The 20,082-nt window shown below is 30.1% G+C and overlaps 1 protein-coding gene across 1 annotated transcript; it reads right to left on the minus strand.

Moving 5' to 3' along the window:
- Positions 1–703: 703 nt before the first annotated feature.
- LOC139485408 (medium-chain acyl-CoA ligase ACSF2, mitochondrial-like) lies at positions 704–18,445 on the minus strand. Its single transcript, XM_071269875.1, has 15 exons — positions 18,338–18,445; positions 17,566–17,755; positions 16,500–16,628; positions 15,699–15,752; positions 15,055–15,173; positions 12,818–12,865; positions 10,319–10,436; positions 9,668–9,763; positions 9,157–9,305; positions 8,235–8,403; positions 7,510–7,617; positions 6,703–6,851; positions 5,741–5,882; positions 4,889–4,999; positions 704–4,213 (listed from the first exon to the last, which is right to left on the minus strand). Exons 1-15 carry the CDS (start codon positions 18,394–18,396, stop codon positions 4,088–4,090), a joined length of 1,767 nt encoding a protein of 588 aa, XP_071125976.1. The 5' UTR covers positions 18,397–18,445; the 3' UTR covers positions 704–4,087.
- Between the last annotated feature and the right edge of the window lie 1,637 nt (positions 18,446–20,082).

The following is a 20,082-nucleotide window of genomic DNA, read 5'->3' on the forward strand; positions in this document are numbered from 1 at the left end:
TTTTATGCCTGTCAGATTTATTTCCATCTTTAGTGGGTTTCAAAAATATAGACAAAATTTGCACTTTACCTCTATGTTCAGATCATTTGACACATGTTTTTAACCAGATAACCCAATGATGTTAATGTGGCCAAGTTTGGTTCCAATTTGTCCAGTTGATTCAGAGGATACGATTTTTGTAGAAGACAATGGACAACAGACACCAAGCATGAGAGTATCCCACTTGACTGTTAGGATCAGGTGAGCTAAACATACGATGAATAGGCAAATCGACAGTGACTATCACCTATCACAATGTACAGGCTACTTCAAAAACTTGACCAGTAAGTAGGCAACAATCAGTCAATCATAAATCCAGGGTTTGAAACATTGCCAATTAGGGCTATTCCATTAAAATGTATGTGGGAGGGTATGAAAGGGAGTTCAACTATTTAATGTGGGTCATTGTTTTTTTTTCTCAGTATGTAATCTATTCACATTATGCTAAATTATCTAAAATATGGTTCTTGGTTGTAGGGTTATCTTGAAATAAAATTGAGAATGGAAATGGGGAATGTGTCAAAGAGACAACAACCCGATCATAGAGCAGACAACAGCCGAAGCCCACCAAGTTCCTTTCTACACCCCCAAATAAATTTTAAGTGAATGAACCTTAGTGTAAGACTGCAAAATGTTAATAAATGACATATAAATAAGATTGAGATCCATTAAAAATAATTTATTTCTAATCAAGACTGTATAAATATATTTTTACATTTGAAATCAGCACAAGTCTGTGTAAAAGAAATGTATTATATGAAAACACATCTCATCAACATGTTTAACCCTGCCGCATTTTTGGGCCTGTCTCAAGTCAGGAGCCTCTGGCCTTTGTTAGTCTTGTATTATTTTTAATTTTAGTTTGTTGTGTATAATTTGGAGTATAGTATGGCGTTCATTATCACTGAACTAGTATATAAATTTGTTTAGGGGCCAGCTGAAGGACTCCTCCGGGTGTGGGAATTTCTCGATACATTGAAGACCTATTGGTGACATTCTGCTGTAGTTTGTTCTATGGTTGGATTGTTGTCTCTTTGACAAATTCCCCATTTCCATTCTCATTTTTACATATAAATACAATCTTGTTTCACTTGATACAGTTTATTCCTGGCATCCCCTATAAATATTTTGAAAGTAAACTCATGTATGAGTTCAATCATAGTTTCCTCCATTAAGGCCATACAAATTGTCTCCATTTAAATAAGTTTTGAAAGTTATAGAACTGATCTAGCAATACACAGAATACTATGTTAAATATCCCAGTGCATCAAAAATAAAGGATTACTATCGTTGGTTAATATAAAATACTTTTAAAATACATGTAATATTTATTAAAAAGTTTAAAATGCAAAATAAAAGTTACAAAAGTTTAGAAATAAAATTTTATCTGAATTATGATTATTGCTGGAAAAAAACAACATTAAATTTTATTCAATTTGAAACTTTACATAACAGTAAAAATATATGAATAAACAAATAAAAAGATTATCAATCCTTTAAAAATCTGATATAATATTATGGCATAATTACACATTTTTAAAATGCAAGTAAAATTACAACTTTTTAGTTGTTTAAAAATATACAAAAAAGCTTACATTTTACATATGGCACAAACTAGTTTCAGTTCTCTTGGAACATAGTAGATAATTCAACAAAACAAATCAAAAACATAACTAAAAAAATATATTATTATACATTTGCACCAAAAAGCCATTAAAATATCATTAAAAGTAATATATTTATTCCATGTTAAATGAGGTTAAAATGAAATATAAACTTTTAGTCATGCAATGGTTTTTACTTTAATTTTTTGGTATTGGTTTATCACAAACAATATTTATTTTTTTTAAACTCAAGTCTTATAATAATTAAGTTCGTGAAATAATCTTCATACAAATAAATAAACTTCATAATTATGCATACACAATTTATGTCTGACATTGCCTTTTTATATTAAACACAAAGCCTCTTTGTAAAAAAATATGTCATATTTGCAACTTTATATTTAACAAGTGTATGATAGTTATCTTGTATAAGTTATAAAAACAGCAGTACTGATTTAACAGGATTTTCTTACAAACATGCTTTTCAAGAACTAGAAAAAATAATTTATCTGTTTTACATGAATATTTCAATAATTTCTTACCAAGGATTTAAACATGCCAATTTAAATTTAAAATACACCGTTATCCCTATCTGTCTATAATTACTGACATTCACAGATGCTTCCATCAAAATTTGGAAGACAAAACAATTAATGCAAACAAAAATGATGTAAATAGTTCAAAATTTTTCAGATTTCGAAATAGCTATAAGGTCTATTCTTAATAGTAAAACATTAACAAATGATGTAAGATTGATACATCTGATTTCATATTGCACAAATAAAGATAATGATCTCTGTTCTGACACGTCAAAATGTTATTGTAAATTTTCTATAGAGAGCACTGGAAGAACTGTCTTTGTTGAATCTAATTTTTCATTTCAATTTTAAATTAAAGGAGGCTCGCGGGTATAAAAGTTTCTGAAAAAAAATTAAACATTTTTTCTTTCATTACAAATTTTATTTTAAATTATTACTTTATTATCTGTTACTTTATCATATGGTACAAAAATCACTCAAACAAATTGATTCGTTTTGGCCCCAGATGACTTTTAAAATGTATATATCATTGAAAAAGCTCCAAATTATCTCCCTTAGGTGCAAAAATGCCATTTTTTGGCATAAAAATTGAAATATCTTTTTTTACTCATCAGTGACCTATATTTTTATCATTATTTTCAAAAAGATGTACTTAAACTAAACTATTGTAAAATTTGAGCAATTTCTGTAATTTAGTTCTTTTTCTTATTTCATTACCTCCATTTCTCCTATTAGTTCAACAGAAAAAAAAGTACCTTTACAAAAATGTATGCTTCTTTCGAAGGCAGATTGTGAGCGTAAATGAATGGTCATCCCATTTTTTAATTTTATATTTCTGTTTAGTATAAGATAAAGTCCATTTATAGAAAAATATAGCAAAATCCTATATAAAGAAAAAAATTCAATTTAGACCCACGAGCCCCCTTAAAGGGGCACTAGCTACGAGATATATAAAAATCTAAAGTAAGATTTTTTTTGTTCAATCAATAATGAAAGTGAAATAGTGAAATAATAATTCGCTTTTAGCAGCCAAAATGGTTCAATTTTGTCAAAGTAAGCGAAGAAACATTGATAATTACTTATTCACTTGCAAGTGAATAACTCGACCTCATTAAATCTGTATTCATGTGAACTTCAATTTAACCCCTAGCTAGAGATTGACAACGCATGCATTGTACGTGTACTGGTTATTTAAAGAAAAATAATGTCAACAATGAAAGTGAAACTACGGTAAATCATTTGATTACTGATTCGATCCATATGAAATCATTCTTATACGGCCTAAAAACAAAGAGAAGCATATATTTTTAATCTATAAAATAAAATCAAACAGACCTATAAAAATCCAATTGCATGTGTTAGGTTAATCTATTCATATCTTTTTTATGTTTACATCGCTTATATGGTCATCTGAGGTCAAATCAATTGCTAATTAGATGGCATCTGGACTAAAATACACACGAAACGAACCTACATATTATCTACCCTATGCTCTGTAAACTGTTTATTTTAGACTTTTGGTAGTTTAGATAAATGTTTTACATTGTTATCAATCAAATATGAGAATTTGAGTCAAATTGGTGACCATGGATTTGACATCTAGTGCCCCTTTAAATAGTGTTTAGGACCCAAAAAAATGACCAAAAAACTTTATAAAAAAACGCTACTTTGGCATCATATAAAACATAAAATGTTAGGGATTTCGATTTTGGACATAAAGTCAATAGCTAACATAAATATATAGATACAATTATTGTTGTGAAAATAGTTAGAACCAACATGTATAATAAGTAGAAATTAAATATCACCATTAATTGCTTAATCGATCAAATATCACCATTAATTGCGTAGTCAATTAAATATCACCTCTAATCAATATATAACCTCTGAATAATAATATTTTGCTTAGTCAATTAAATTGAGATCTCTCATTGCTTCTTCTTTCAGTTTAAACTTCTGGACTTTCCCTGTAGCTGTGAGAGGAAATTCTTCAACAAATTTCACATACCTAGGTACTTTAAATCTAGCCATCTGAAATATATGTAATAAACATTACTATCATATTCAACTTTACACAATTTGTAATGTTAACAATTGTAAATTTGTTCCTCCTGTCTAATGTTCTTAATTGTATTCACTTAGTAGTAAATGTAATTTCAAAGATCATCATCATTTGGCAAGAAAAAATTCAACAATGAACAGGACTTTGGTTGGCCATTAAGATATAAATGTCAAGAAAATTGGTTTCAATGTTTACAACATAAACAATGTTTCAAATTTAAGCTTCTGAATGTCTTTTTTATCGCACAAAAATTGAAGTTTTCATTTCACTTTTTATAGTAATGACATGGACTGTTGAATACATCAGGCCTGTGTCTTTTATGACTCTTATCAATTAAAAGATGTGTTTACAGAACATCTAATCAGGCCATTCATTAGGAGGCGGTACACGGTACTTTTACCCTCCTATGCTATAGACAAGTACCACTTAAATATAGGAAATTTTATATAAGATTAATTCATGGAATAAATTGAAAAGTACCACCTAGAAACCTGGAAAGTACCAGTCAACATGAAAGATAATGAAACCCCTGCTAATCTAGCTATAAACATTGGGGTTCTAGCTCCAAAAGTAAATGGAGATTCAATAAATTTCATAATCTTTTCTGAAACAGACATAATTTACTGAAAGTAGAATATATTTACCCTGGTTTTGCAATAATCTTTAATGTTTTCCTCAGTACATGTATATCCTTCTTTAAACTCTATGAAAGCATATATTTCTTCTCCTAATCTCTCTACAGGAACACCCACAACCTAAAACAGACAACATATTATTAAACATTTATATCGATTTAAAGGTTAGGAGTTATGTAGCAGCTGTTTATTAACATAGAACAAATGTTATACAGGTATAAACTGTATAAATGGCCAACCAGGGTCCTCCTCATTGTTATTGTTGAAGGTCATGTGGTAATGTCAAGCTTATCTTACTGTTAATTGATGTTATTCCATCTCATTAGTGTTAACTAAAATTTTGTATTTTTCTGGTTTTTTTTCTTCCATTTTGTCAAAAAGCAACATGAATAAGTCTTGAAATCAAGTTTTTTTTCTAACTCATCATGAAGCTGCAGCTAAGGAAAGCTGAAGTTTTAGTTCCTGAAAGAAATTTGATATAATTTGCGACAGCAAGGGTTGCACAGACAGAGAGGTAAATCAGGATACCCCTACTTTGGTGCAGGGGAAATTATGTAAGAAAATAAAAGGATACAAAATGTAAAACAACAACTTTTTTAGTCATTTGAACCGGTGAGCCATAGAGGCAAAGTGATATTAGCAAAGGCGGATCCAGGGGGGGGGGGGGGGGCTGGGCCCCCCCTTTTCCCTTAGGTCAGTCAGTGGGTCCCCCTTATGAAAAGTTCTGGATCCGCCACTGATTAGAATATGCAATCAATTTGCATTTACAATTAGACCTAGGATTTAAGCTAATCAAATGATCTATTTATAAAAGATGGATGTAACTAGTTATATTATTAACAGAGTTGTTTAATGAATTACCTGGACATCTTTAACACAAGGGTGATGATATATAACCTGTTCTATTTCAAAGGCATACACATTTTCACCACCTCTAATGATCATATCTGTTATCCTCCCTACGACAGAACAGTAGCCATCCTCATCCATGGTTGCAATATCTCTGTAATATAAAACACATTTGTAAATGAACCATTAGAAATTCAATGTTAACAGCATACTAAAAATTCTCTGAGGACAAAATATAAGCCTTTTTAAAAAAAATATATTTCTCCTAAATTTCTGAATAGTAGGGATGAAACTTAATATTATTACCAAAGATGTCTACAAATTGACCCTAATTTCATAGCCTAATTAAATTTAAAGTTTGAAATGTAGGTCATTGCTACTCAAATAATACTGACAAGTATCGTGCCATAATTGAGACCTAAGATATTGAGGATGGTAAATAATTGATATACTGTGGATTCATTATATTTCATTGGATACTTATTTTTGTGTATTATGTAAATGCAGGCGTAACCAGAAAGATTTCAGTGTTTCGACGAATTCAATCTTAATAAAGACTTGTTTTTTGAATGTGCCAAAATATGTAATCAAATGTCCATGAAAGTTTAATTTTTGATCATTCCATCTTTGATTAAAAAATCCATGAAATAAAGCCATATTGTTTCTGGTGCAATATTAAACAACTCTGTCTTAAAATGCTGCACAAAAATGTATGAAAGGTAGCAAGGTTATCATTAGGAAATAAAGTTGAAGTGTATAGATGATTTGAAAAGTGACCTTGCAATGAATTTATTCCTTTTTATACCAGTATTTTTTGGTTTGGTAAACATAAAAAATTACTATTCAAAGACAAAGGATCAAATATGAGCATGATATCAATTCCTGAAATGGAACATTGGAATCAGTATAAAAACTAAAAATGTCTTGCTAACTTTTAAGCATCAAAAAATGTTATATAAATATTTCATATATACCCTGTATGGTACCATCTGTCCAGCTTGATAACATCAGCTGTTCTAGCCGGATTATTCCAGTATCCTAACATTGTTGTGTATCCACGTGTACATAACTCCCCAGGAGTATCACATGGTACAACATTACCATACTCATCTATAACTTTGGCCTAAAACATAAAATATAACCAGAATAACTATGAAGCTACAAAAACAACTAAAACAATCAATTTGCTCTCCAACATATTTGATTTTGACTAATTGCTGAAAGAATAAACAGGCCTTTGTTTTTTCTCTGTTTCACATTCAGCCATGATGGGTCATTTCTATTGCTCATTTTTGAAAACAGTATAGAACCTATAGTTGCTTACATCCTCTGTTGGATATTTGTATCATTCACATTTATACCAAATCTCCCTATTATTATATTAAATATTGAGACAATTTATAATTTTGTCATTTCCGTACAAATATCTAGATAGCCAAGGTAAATAATGTACATTGGCATATGATTTATATAAATAAATAGCTAACATTATATGATGTCAGTTTCAGACTATCAGATTTTGTTTACCAAATTTGATATCATCATGAAAATTCCTGACAAATGAGAATGATTACCGGTAAGCAAAATATAATATGCATTTCAATACTGAAAATCCTCTTTAACTGCTTTGTAATCAGAACATGTGACTCCTTGTTTAAATTTTTGTTCTGTTACATTTATTTTCATTCAAATTTCAAGATAAGATCAACTGAAAGGCTGTTTTGTTACTTATTATTCCATACTTGTATACTCATGGCATCAATATTGTCAAATATTATTACCTCCACATGTGGGTGTGGTTTACCTATGGTTCCTACTTTTTTCTCTATATTGTCATCTCTAAAGTTCTGGAATGTGACAGGGCTGTTCTCAGTTGTTCCATAGCAAACCTGTTTAATATGCAATATCAAATTAAACACTGTTTACCACTGCTAATTTTTTGCTTGCATTAGACATTAATGTTAGATTTGGTCATCCTAGGTCTGAGAACACAGTTATTTGGAAGTGCATTTCTCAATCATATTTTTACAGTGTGTTGTACTACTTTTGGGACAAATCATATCAAAATTATAGAAAAATTCTCCAACTCAAAATATGGACCATTTTATATTAAGGGGGTCTTGAAATCTTTTGACGGCTTCTGAAGTGCTAATTTCTAACCTTTTTCAGCTGGACTACTTACTCTAAAATTTATGACCCAAATTTTTTTACATTGTCATTTCACCCCCCTACTTGCTATACGAGGCATTAAACATGGAGAAATAAATTTGGAAGGAGTAAAAAAAATAATTGGCAAGTAACACACTGTCCACACGTAGGACTATATTCATGGACAACGAAAATCAAAGGACGATAACTGTGGACTCTGACTATATCCAAGATTTAAACTTAAAAGGTAATCAAAGAATTGCTTCATTCTATGTATGTATTTAATTTTAACCTCATGAAAATATTATGTATTGAAATGACAGAAATACAGTAAACTACAGTGCAATCATTTACTTACAGTAACACCTGGCATTTCCATATTTCCGATCACCTCCTTCATGGTCTCAATAGGACAGGGGGCACCTGCCATGATACCAGTATACAATGATGATAAATTATACTTGTTTAAATCTGGATGGTTCACTATATCTATAAACATGGTGGGTACTCCATACACAGATGTACATCTAAAATTAATACATACATGTATAATAATCTCATATTCCTTAAATAAAATGGGAATTTTAAACTACACTGGACACCTTGTTTTGTACCAAGTTAATATACCTTATAAGAGGTTATTTTTTCATTGAATAAGGTTTACATAATATTTTGGCCGTTATTATTTTGGCAGATTCAAAACTTTAATCAACACCTTCGCATGTGCCATTTTAAATTGGCGGTTTTTATATTCACAATTTTGTTCTATTCGCGATAAGAGGCGAAAATATGTGCCCCATGAAAATAACTGACTATAGGCTTATTCTGCGATTCCTTTGATTGTGGTATCATTATTTTAGGGCTATACTTTCCTAGCATACTTTTCAACTCAAGTAAAATAAATTGAGAAATTATCCATGGGATACAGATGATGCCCCCACTGCATATAGTTCTAAAATATATCTTTTGAATCCTGACACAATTCACTCCATGGTTTGTAATTATTCATATTGTTCTTATACAATTAGTAAACAACTTAAAATTATCATAGAATGTTAATAGCATTTAATTTGTGAAAATTCAATATTTTCTAACAATGTTGCTTAGAGGAACTGATATAAACTAAAGAGTTTAGTATATAACATTAATATATATTTGATAAGAATTAAACATTCAGTAAAAAAAAACATTCCACTGCTAATCTGACATTAGAACTGAAAAGCAAAAAATCTAAACATTAGAATCTTTTAAACTCTGTATATGTAAAACGTTTAATCTACCTTTCTTTACTGATGGCTTCCAATGTATCTTTAGCATCAAATGCAGGTGATGGGAATACACAGGTAGCACCATGTGATGCCATTGTAAGACTTCCTATTACCATACCAAAACAATGGTATAAAGGTACTGGAATGCAGATTCGAGTTTCCTACAAAAATCATCATGTACAGTATGTATTTATGTCAAATAGTCAAATTATTAAATTCTCATTTCATTGGTTTGAAATACTCATGTGATTTTTTTTTCAATGTATAAAATGTACATAATCAGTTTAAATTATTATAAATTGTGAACTTTTAACCTTCAAAAACAAAAAATAATTTTAGTACATGTAGATTTATTATCATTCAAAAAATAATCCTCATCTAAAAATTAAACAACACAAACATGTGCCATAAAGTAAATACAAACACAGTACTCCCTCTAATTCTACACAAGCAATATAGAAGCTATTTCTTATTGTGTATAAATATTCTCTCAAAAGATGATTCTTAAATTAAAGATACCAACCTTCTCATGATATCCTAATCTTCGACCAATGAAATAACTGTTGTTTAAAATATTATGATGAGAAAGAGTTGCTCCTTTAGGTGATCCTGTGGTTCCCTAGGGTAAAAATAAAATCTAAAACATTAATGTTTCTATAAATAGACCTGGTTGCAGGCATACACACTTATCAGGTAACAACTAAGAAATCATCATAATATTTCTAAGTTTCAGATCTCCATTTATACATGTATAACTACCCTGACATTACAATCAATTCAAACATTCCTTGTTCAAAACCATTAAAATGAAAGATAATGAAAAGGTTCATATTTTAACAGAACTGCTTCTTCTGTGGTGCTACTGCCAGGCACTCAGAGGCAGTCTTATCAGCAAGCCCCTAAACAAAATGTGAATTACTTCATTGAAAATACCTACATTCCTATATCAGACAATCTACACTTTTAAATTGATTTTCATCATAAAAAGGTATAACGGTCAATAAAATTAAGATGGAAAACCCTTCGAGCCAGTAAAACGCATGACAAACAAAACAATGGCCTAATTCATACTGAATTCCCACAAAAATAAAGGTCCATTACAGGAGTCCCAAAAAAGTCCTAAAGGTGGGCTACATGCAGGTTTTCTTTTTCTGACAAACCGAAGATAACTTACAGATGTAAATTGTATATTGATTGGGTCATCAAACTGTAATCTTTTCTGAAGGTCCATTATTTCTGCTTTACGTTTACTGGTACCAGCTTCCAACACAGATGAGAATTTCAAGGTACCCCTGGGGAAAAAAAAATACAAAAAGTTCTAAATGTACAAAATACTGAAAATAAAAATTCAAAATAAACTATTCTAACAAAAGCATTCAGAAGTAGTTGGTTCATTGGATTGTGCCACTTTATATATCTAATTAGTACTAGAGGCTCTATAAAAGAGCCTGTGTCGCTCACCTTGGTCTATATGATTATCAAACAAAGGACACAGATGGATTCATGACAAAATTGTGCTTTGGTGATGGTGATGTGTTTGTAGATCTTACTTTACTGAACATTCTTGCTGCTTACAATTATCTCTATCTATAATGAACTTGGCCCAGTAGTTACATTGGAAAATGTTAGTAAAAATTTACAAATTTTATGAAAATTGTTAAAAATTGACTATAAAGGGCAATAACTCCTTAGGAGTTCAATTGACCATTTTGGTCATGTTGACTTATTTTTAGGTACTTTGCTGTACATTTTTGCTGTTTACTGTTTATCTCTATCTATAATAATATTCAACCAAAAACAGCAAAATTTCCTTAAAATTACCAATTTAGGGGCACCAACCTACCAACAGGTTGTCCAATTCTTCTAAAAATTTCAGGGCAGACAGATCTTGCCCTGATAAACAATTTTCCAATGTCAGATTTGCTCTAAATGCTTTGGTTTTTGAGATATACGCCAAAAACTGCATTTTATCCCTATGTTCTATTTTTAGCCATGGCAGCCATCTTGGTTGGTTGGCCGGGTCACCGGACACATTTTTTTAACTAGATACCTTAATGATGATTATGGCTAAGTTTGGTTTAATTTGGCCCAGCAGTTTCAGAGGAGAAGATTTTTGTAAAAGATTACTAAGATTTACGAAAAATGGTTCAAAATTTACTATAAAGGGCAATAACTCCTTAAGGGGTCAACTGACCATTTTGGTCATGTGACTTATTTGTTAATCTTACTTTGCTGAACATTATTGCTGTTTACAGTTTATCTCTATCTATAATAATATTCAAGAGAATAACCAAAAACAGCAAAAATTCCTTAAAATTACCAATTCAGGGGCAGCAACCTTACAACAGGTTGTCCGATTCATCTGAAAATTTCAGGGCAGATAGATCTTGACCTGATAAACAATATTACCCCCATGTCAGATATGCTCTTAATACTTTGGTTTTTGAGGTAAAAGCCAAAAACTGCATTTTACCCCTATGTTCTATTTTTAGCCATTGCGGCCATCTTGGTTGGCTGGCCGGGTCACTGGACACATTTTTTAAACTAGATACCCTAATGATGATTGTGGCCAAGTTTGGTTTAAATTGGCCCAGTAGTTTCCGAGGAGAAGATTTTTGTAAAAGATTACTAAGATTTACGAAAAATGGTTAAAAATTGACTATAAAGGGCAATAACTCCTTAAGGGGTCAACTGACCATTTTGGTCATCTTGACTTATTTGTAAATCTTACTTTGCTGAACATTATTGCTGTTTACAGTTTATCTCTATCTATAATAATATTCAAGAGAATAACCAAAAACAGCAAAAATTCCTTAAAATTACCAATTCAGGGGCAGCAACCTAACAACGGGTTGTCCGATTCATCTGAAAATTTCAGGGCAGATAGATCTTGATCTGATAAACAATATTACCCCCATGTTAGATTTGCTCTGAATGCTAAAAAATAAAACATAATTAAAAATTGAAATGGTTTACTCTTTTATTGTTTGGCACATACTTTAGATTTATTTATTTTATTGGATTCCTATTTTCATGAATTGAGAAAAAGTTATATTTTTGTGGATATTTGATGGTTTTGCTTAAGTTTGTGAAAATGTGTACTGCATTGGAATTATATATTGATGGTTCACCTTTACAAAAAAATACGCAAAAAAATGGTATCTCACAAATATAAATGAATCCAAAGTATTCATATATAAAGACATAGAGTGTTTACTTAAAATATATTTCTACATCCAATAATTAAATGTTACAATAATGCTTTTTTTGAAGTACTTAGTTCTTGAATATGAAACCAAAAGCTCACTGTAAAGCAGATGATCTGCATTAAGTACCATATGATTTGAAAACTGTTTTACCTTGATTGTTTATTTCATGAATTATGTGACTGCACAATGAAAAACAAATAATTTTGCACATCCATTAAGTTCCGATTATAATTTAAGTGTGGTATATGTTCTTTTTATAGAACTAACAATTACTGTTTTATAATCTAGTGCATATTTTGTCAAACTGATTAGTAAATAAACTCCCATAACAAATTTAAATGAAATTCAACCAATACCTTGAGATTATTTTCCTTTTAGAGGTATGCACAATGTAAATACCAACAGTCCTTTAGATTCTGTAATGGCAAATATATGATTAGGTAAAAAATAAGAAAACTACTTACTGGTGTTTCTTCTCTCCTATCATTATAACAGTTTCTAAATCCGGTAACCTGAAATACAAACTTACATCTATCAACATCTATAACAATTATAAGTCTGACTAATTCAACAACAGATTTCATTGCCATATAAAATATTGATCATTGTTCTTTAGAAGGTGATTGGTGATCAACAAGACAAATCATAGTTTAATGTTATTAAAAATGATTACCAGTACTGCTGCATAACTTACCTATGAAAATATATTAACTTATGGTTTTGTATTTGTTAAAGACGTTTTCAGACATTTTCTAGGAAACTGAGACAAGGATGGCATCTATATTAGGAAGTTGTTTTTTCTTATTTAAACTGTCTAGTTGTCAGGTTGACATTATTAATTGACAACTGATTTTAAAGAATAAAGCAAAACAAAATGTGATCTGTTGTAGATTGGATCATTCAAAATCATTTTGAATGGCCTGATATAAATGGTTTTTTTTTTCATGTCAACTACTACATCGTTTTAGTTCCCATATTTTTCAGTACATTTTGACAATGTAGGTAATTTGGTATTTTAACAGCACTGCTTGTACAATTACATCTGATATATATCATGTATATGTCACCTTTATTATGAGAAAACCTGTTTTTTAACCTCTATGTTTCCTACTATTTATGCATTGATTCAAAGGACACCACTCTGGATAACCTTGGTATTCAGGTTTAACTATATATGAATGTGAAAAAACAAATCTTACGTTTGTTTAATATAATAAGGAGATTGATGGTATGGTGTGCAAATGTAAGATTAATACTAAATACATTATTTGATATATACATTTGTATTTCCGGTACTAAAAGTAGATGCAAGATACTAGGTTCTATGAAAAACATAATATGATTAAAACACTCAAATATGTCACTCCCTCCCAAACATTTCTGCTACACAAAAAAATAGTTTGCATTACACTCTCCATTGTAACCAAAATAATGTCCATCTTACATGACCTAAATGATTTTGTATTTTTATAGACAGCCCAAAATATCGAATAATATAAACACAGCTGACAAAAAAGGAGGGTAGACAAACTGAGCATAACAATCAGTTTTTTAATTCAAAACAGCAATACATCTAGACTTAGCATTTTTCACAACTTCTTGTTTGATATGAAAAATGGACAACATTTGGGCGTCAGAAATTAAACAATATAAAATCATCAGTCACTGACTGATGAGACAAACTTGGGAATCTTGTGACCTCAAGTTGGGAAGATTGAAGCAAAGGCTATAATAGAACTTAGCTGTCTACAATCTCTTTTATCTATTGTTACATATATTTTGTGATATGAAGCCTAATAAAAATCTTTTAAAGATAATTATAGGTTTCATAACGAGTGAGAATTAGATATCGATTGATATCAACTCGAGTTATTTAATTTCAATAATAATAATATATTTCAGAGTATATAATGTGCTTTATAACTTACAAGTGTGACCTATAAATATTATATACAGGGTACATATTTATAATTCAGCAATTTATAATTCATTTCTTGCAACATTTGTTTAACCACTAAAGTCAGATACACTATGTTTTTATCAACTTTTTTCATCATACATTCTCAAAATTGTTTTGAATAGAAGTTATCTTTCTTTGCTCATTATTGATGGGGGAACAGATATTGCATTTGCATATTTTAAAATCATTTTCAATAAACTTGTTTTCTTGGTCAAGTTTGGTTGCTAACATGAAACCGTGCCAGAAATTCCCTTTATGCCGTAATAGCAGGTCCTCAACTTCAACATATGTGCAATGCTTCTGTGAAGATTTAGAGAATGAGGGAGAAGTTGATAATATAAACTTCATAAATTTTGAGGAAAAAAGATTAAATTTGCCAAGTCTGGAAAAGTAAGAAACAAATCTTATTAAAAAAAACATTTCCCTAATGACAGGTGCACAACTTAAACATCTGTGCAATCTTCCTGACGTGTGAAGTTTCAGGGATCAGGTTTAATAAATATAGGAACAGTTGCTTACACAAATTAGGTAACCACTTTTCTGCAGGCTAGACATTAGAGTTTACCATACTTTAAGCTGGTTTTGGACTTCCACCAATATAAAAATTATTATTTTGTCAATCATAATGTGTATGATTAAAATCAATGAAAATTGTAACTTAGAGTCCAATATCTTTTCTGTTCAATAAAGTCTGTTTTACTATATCAAAATGTAAACACAACCTTATATAAAGAAATATACCTGTGACTTTTGACAAAGCCATCTTCACACCTGGCTAGTTCTGGGATCAAATGGAACAGGATTTCATAATAGTCATGACCTTTAAACTCTTCTGCAGCTATTATTGCTTTACAACCAGTCTAATTAAAAGCAAAATTTCTTTTATAGATAAAAACGCAACTGTTTATCATGTATAAAGCAATTAAATTGCAACAAGATAAAATAATCAAGAAACTTTGCAAATTGGTAATTATGATACTGGCCTTTAAATATTTGTATAAAATTAAATGCCCATTTGATTTTTTAAATGGAATTTTAATGTGCTTGACCTGAATAGAATCTTAAAATTTGAGCATATCTGTCATCACAATATTTGTCTTTAATTAACCCCAAAAATGATTATATGAAATAGATATAGCATAAGACATCACATTGTTATTATCTTATTTATTAAAAGATATCTTAGAAAAAATAGTTTTTATTTAAGGTATTCAGAAAGTATTGAGATATCTTTATAAATATTAAAAATGCCACAAAATCAGTCTAGCAATATTGAAAAATTATGCATTCATAATTTCCGGAGCAATTTTCTCTACAATGCATTAAAAAATCTAAACCAGACTCATTAAATTATAATACTAATTCAATATTCAGACATTTCCTACCTGTTGTAACACATATTCCATTTCATTGGCTATGTACATTGGATTTATATTGACCTGAAAAAAGAAATATTTCAATTCCAATTCAAACTTTTAGAATGATGATATTCTTTCAGTTGTTCATCAAGATCAATAATTTGATGTTTGATAAAGCGTTATCATAACACAAGAAATAATTCAGTTAACTTTCATTCAATTGCAAGGAAGGACAAATAACCCCTAAAATTGACACAAGCGGTGAATAACCCTACTATTCACCAGCGTTTAACCTTTTGAGTTTCTTGATTTGAACATGAGTTATCTCCCATGAAAATGTCACTGATGTAAATAAACAACATGATACACATTACAGGAAGCCCACCAAGAGAACAGAAAACAAAGATTTGGACAAACATCTAGTGCTGATGATATCTTTTATAAAAAGTCCCTTTCAGGACCATCAATATTTTACAGAAAGGTTTTACCTTCGTTGTAAATATGAGTAATTTCAACGACAAATTTATTTTCGAACATTAACTTGTGTTTGTTACTATATACAGTAAGGTATGTGATTTTTCAATAGTTTTTAAAAAGGCTGTTCCTCTGTTAGTTCAGTATAATAAATTAAGTGTGGTAACTTAAAAGTGCTGCATGAATATCCAAAATTGTCAACCCTAAAAAACTATTTCACTTCAAGCTGTGCCCTCTGTTGTTAGTAATTTTAGATGTTCACCTTTTCAATGGGACATAATTGTATATTGTCATTTTTCTTGTTTTTGATTTGGGTGACCAATAAAATTTGTATACATATTTAACATAAAATACCAGTATAATTCCAGCTCTAGCTGTGGCATACTGTGTAAGTATCCATTCTATAGAGTTTGGTCCCCATATTCCTACTCGGTCTCCTCGTTTAATGCCAAGCTCTAATAGTCCAGCTGCAAATTGGTCTGACTAAAAATAAAACAAAAACAAAACCAATCTTCTAAACCTCTCTTACTGTGTCTTATTTGACTGTCAGTTTACTCTTTCACTTTGTGGGTTTAAATCTTTATTTTTTTTTTATATTAGAACAATACAAGTTGCTATTAAACTTGGGGTAAGTGATTTAGATGGTTACATATATTCTCCAGGTCACAGTGGCACCCATAACAACTATGTTTTGTCAATAACTTGGTTTATATCAGGTTAATTAGTGTAAATGTGTATTCATGTGGTTTTTTGTTTAAATGTACTTTAATCATTCTAATCATTTTCTGTGCTTTATTTTGTAATTCATTTGATTGTATAGCTCAAATTTTGGGCACCATGATTGGTTAATAAAATTATCTATCTATCTATCTATACTATGACAATGCACTATCTTTATAAAACTAAATGTGTTTTTTTTTCTCTCTTTCAAACCAAATTTAATTTTGCAGTTTTAAAAAAAAATAAACATGCCAAAAAGCAAATAACATGTCAAAAAGTTTACAGATGATTAAAATCATGAAAATGGTGTAGAAAGTTTCGGCAAGTCATAAAAACACATTTCATGATATGTCTTCAACTGAAGTATTCTGCACCATCTCAAAAACCAGAGTTGTCAACTAAGTCTATCCAAATCATTTTGTAAAGAATGCCATCCAAAGCAGTGCTAACATTCTACATTCTAAGGACCATCTTAAACTTGCAGGGGCTGAAAGTTTTAGTATTTTTTTTGTTTTTTTGCTCCTTGTTGAAGGTCATACTTTTACTTATAGAAGAAGAACAGCTATAAAACACTGTGCCTTTGCTTTTTGTGTGTTATATGCTGTGTATTTACTAATTTTGTGTCACGGTTGGATACTCAATATCCTTTGTTTTTCTATCAAAAAAGTAAAAATGTTTAATAATAAAAGTATTTAAATACCTCTTCTAGGATTTGTTGGAAAGTTTTTCTAATATTGCCTTTACAAAATATTGCAGCCTCTTTGTCTGGTTTCAGTTCTGTCCAGTCCTGTAAAGCTTGGCCTATGGTAGATCCTAGTAAAGGTGTATCACTTGGGCCATGGGCATAACTCCATTTTTGTTTGTTGCCAGAAGAGGCTTGTCCATAGGATCTGAAATTCAAAAGCTTGATTTAATTTAATTACTAACACAAAATCAAATAAAACATGTGGTGACAATTTAAAATTTTCACATAAAAAACAAGACACACTTAACATGCTTGATAATGATTCATTTAAAATGAAAATTTAGCTATTCATGAAACAAAGTTTGTTTTTAAAGATCACATCTTTTACTTTAGCAAGCAAATAGGAAAAGGGCAAGGGGCAATAAAGTCTATCATAATGGCATTCTGGCATTACAGGGTTTCAAACTTCTCAAATTTAGGTCATCATTAAACCCATTATCATGATTATAGTCAGTTATTAATTCCTGTATCATTTCATTAAATCCTTATAATGATTTTTGTAGGTATCTTAAGTTTTGTGACTTGGCAGCTATTTATAGGCAGCTATTTATAGAACAAATATCTTTTGCGTACCGTTAAACTGAAGTTGAACTGTTGAAGTTGAAGGACGTTAATTGTATTTGTTAGATATAAACTACTATTATTTTTTTGGTTTCGCAGAGTTGTCATTTGTTTTGAGATGGTTTTCTGTAACGTTTAATGCACTATAAACACAAACAAAACCTACCTGCAGCATTTCAATAAATTATTAAGAGCTGTTAAGCGAAATAATTTTTTTGTCTGCATATTTTCATTTCTTGAAATCGCCTGAGTTATCTTTTCCTTAAAAATGTCAAGTCATATCGGATAATAACTGTATATTTTCCGGTTTTTGATCCCAAGACTACATCTATCATATTATGACCAAATACAGCTTCTGACGATAAATATTTGAAAAGACCCTGACGAGTTTGGTATGATTTCTATATTCTATGATTGATATAAACGTTAACTATGAGAAGCAATTTTATTACTAACCTAAACTTATTTAACAAAACATAAACGATATATACAAAAAACAAACAGAAATGGCATTCTTGCGTAGTAACGCTATTAGGATATGGGATGGATGGGGTAATGAGACAATATCTCAAAAAGTCTATTCCATGTCCAACACTTTACCAGCATTTTTTTTTTTTTTTTTTTTATTCAGTCATCTTTTTTGAAAATTCTAAGTTACAGTATTAACTAGAGTATATAATGCACTAACTGCAACCAATTAAACATTCTTTTCAATATTTCTTCTAACAGAATATTATAATTTAAATGGTCACCCCCCCCCCCCCCCCCCAAAAAAATAATATCATGTTGTCCCCTGTTATTTTCTGAAAATTAAATCATGCATAAAATATCTAAATTAAATAAACAGCCTTCCGATTTTCACAAATCTGATAGATTATATAAAAAAAACACCTCCTCCATTACTGGTCTGGTTCTGTTATAACTAAAGCATGTAAGAAAATTTTGCATTTTCAAGGGCGTTTAAAAAGTTGTTCCCAGGGGTAATTTTCCTCCTGTTACCGCTTGGTTTTTTCCACCTGTGAACATGTTTGAAAGACCAAAAATTTATTTCTTGTAATGCAATGTGAAGAGCATCATTTCCTGAATGTATGACTCCATATATTTAGGCGAATAGCAACCAGTTTAAAAAGTCTGAACTACCCAAAGATCAGAATTTGGAGAAAAATAATTTTGTTGTTCTCTCCTGTTACAGCCTTTTTGTGTACCTTCTGAGAATATTTCATTGTCAGAACTATACCAGTTCATGTGTTTTTATAGTATCTTATCAAATTGATATGTAGATGAAAGTAAACTTATACACAATTCGAGTAAATGAACAAAAACGGTACTGCGTAATTCCTTTCTGTTACGTCCTGTCATGTTACCTGATTGAAAGTAACAGCATTACCATAATCAGTAACAGGAAGGATGTTCAAGACAATTTCACTGATAAATCAAAAAGTTATTCTCCTATATGCCAATTATTTCATTTAATACAAGTTATCATCACCATATTAAATAAATTTCAAAATAATATACAGTGTATTGAATGAAAAAATAGGTATTTTGCTTTTGATAACAGCAGAGAACATTGTGCAATTTTAGTATAGTAGATAGTAACAGAAAGGAATTTATTTTAGAATTTTTCATTACCTAGGCAGATTTTTCATCTTACAAATACAGTTTCAAAGAATAAATGACATTGCTTGCTGTTCTTTACAATTGTGACCAATCTGAAATGATGTATTTTTCTTAAACTATAAAATAAAGCATTTTTTTTTTAGAAAAAAATCCTTTCTGTTACCAACTCAGTCCTGTTACCGTTGTCCTATTACTCAAGATACTTTCATGTTTAACTTACCGGCATATCTGACTATATTTTAGGATATTTCTAAACCTTTTGTATTGCAAATGCTAAAATCAATAATTGGC

The sequence above is a fragment of the Mytilus edulis genome, chromosome 8, assembly GCF_963676685.1.
Source record: "Mytilus edulis chromosome 8, xbMytEdul2.2, whole genome shotgun sequence".
NCBI lineage: Eukaryota > Metazoa > Mollusca > Bivalvia > Mytilida > Mytilidae > Mytilus > Mytilus edulis.

Bases quoted from the DNA above. Each gene is read 5' to 3' on its own strand.
- LOC139485408 (XM_071269875.1), bottom strand. From the start codon at position 18,396: ATGCAGACAAAAAAATTATTTCGCTTAACAGCTCTTAATAATTTATTG. The intron at 16,629-17,565 runs GTATTTAAATAC...TTTTATTTTTAG, and splicing joins TCCAACAAATCCTAGAAGAG to TCAGACCAATTTGCAGCTGG. The intron at 4,214-4,888 runs GTAAATATATTC...CATATATTTCAG, and splicing joins AAGATTATTGCAAAACCAGG to ATGGCTAGATTTAAAGTACC.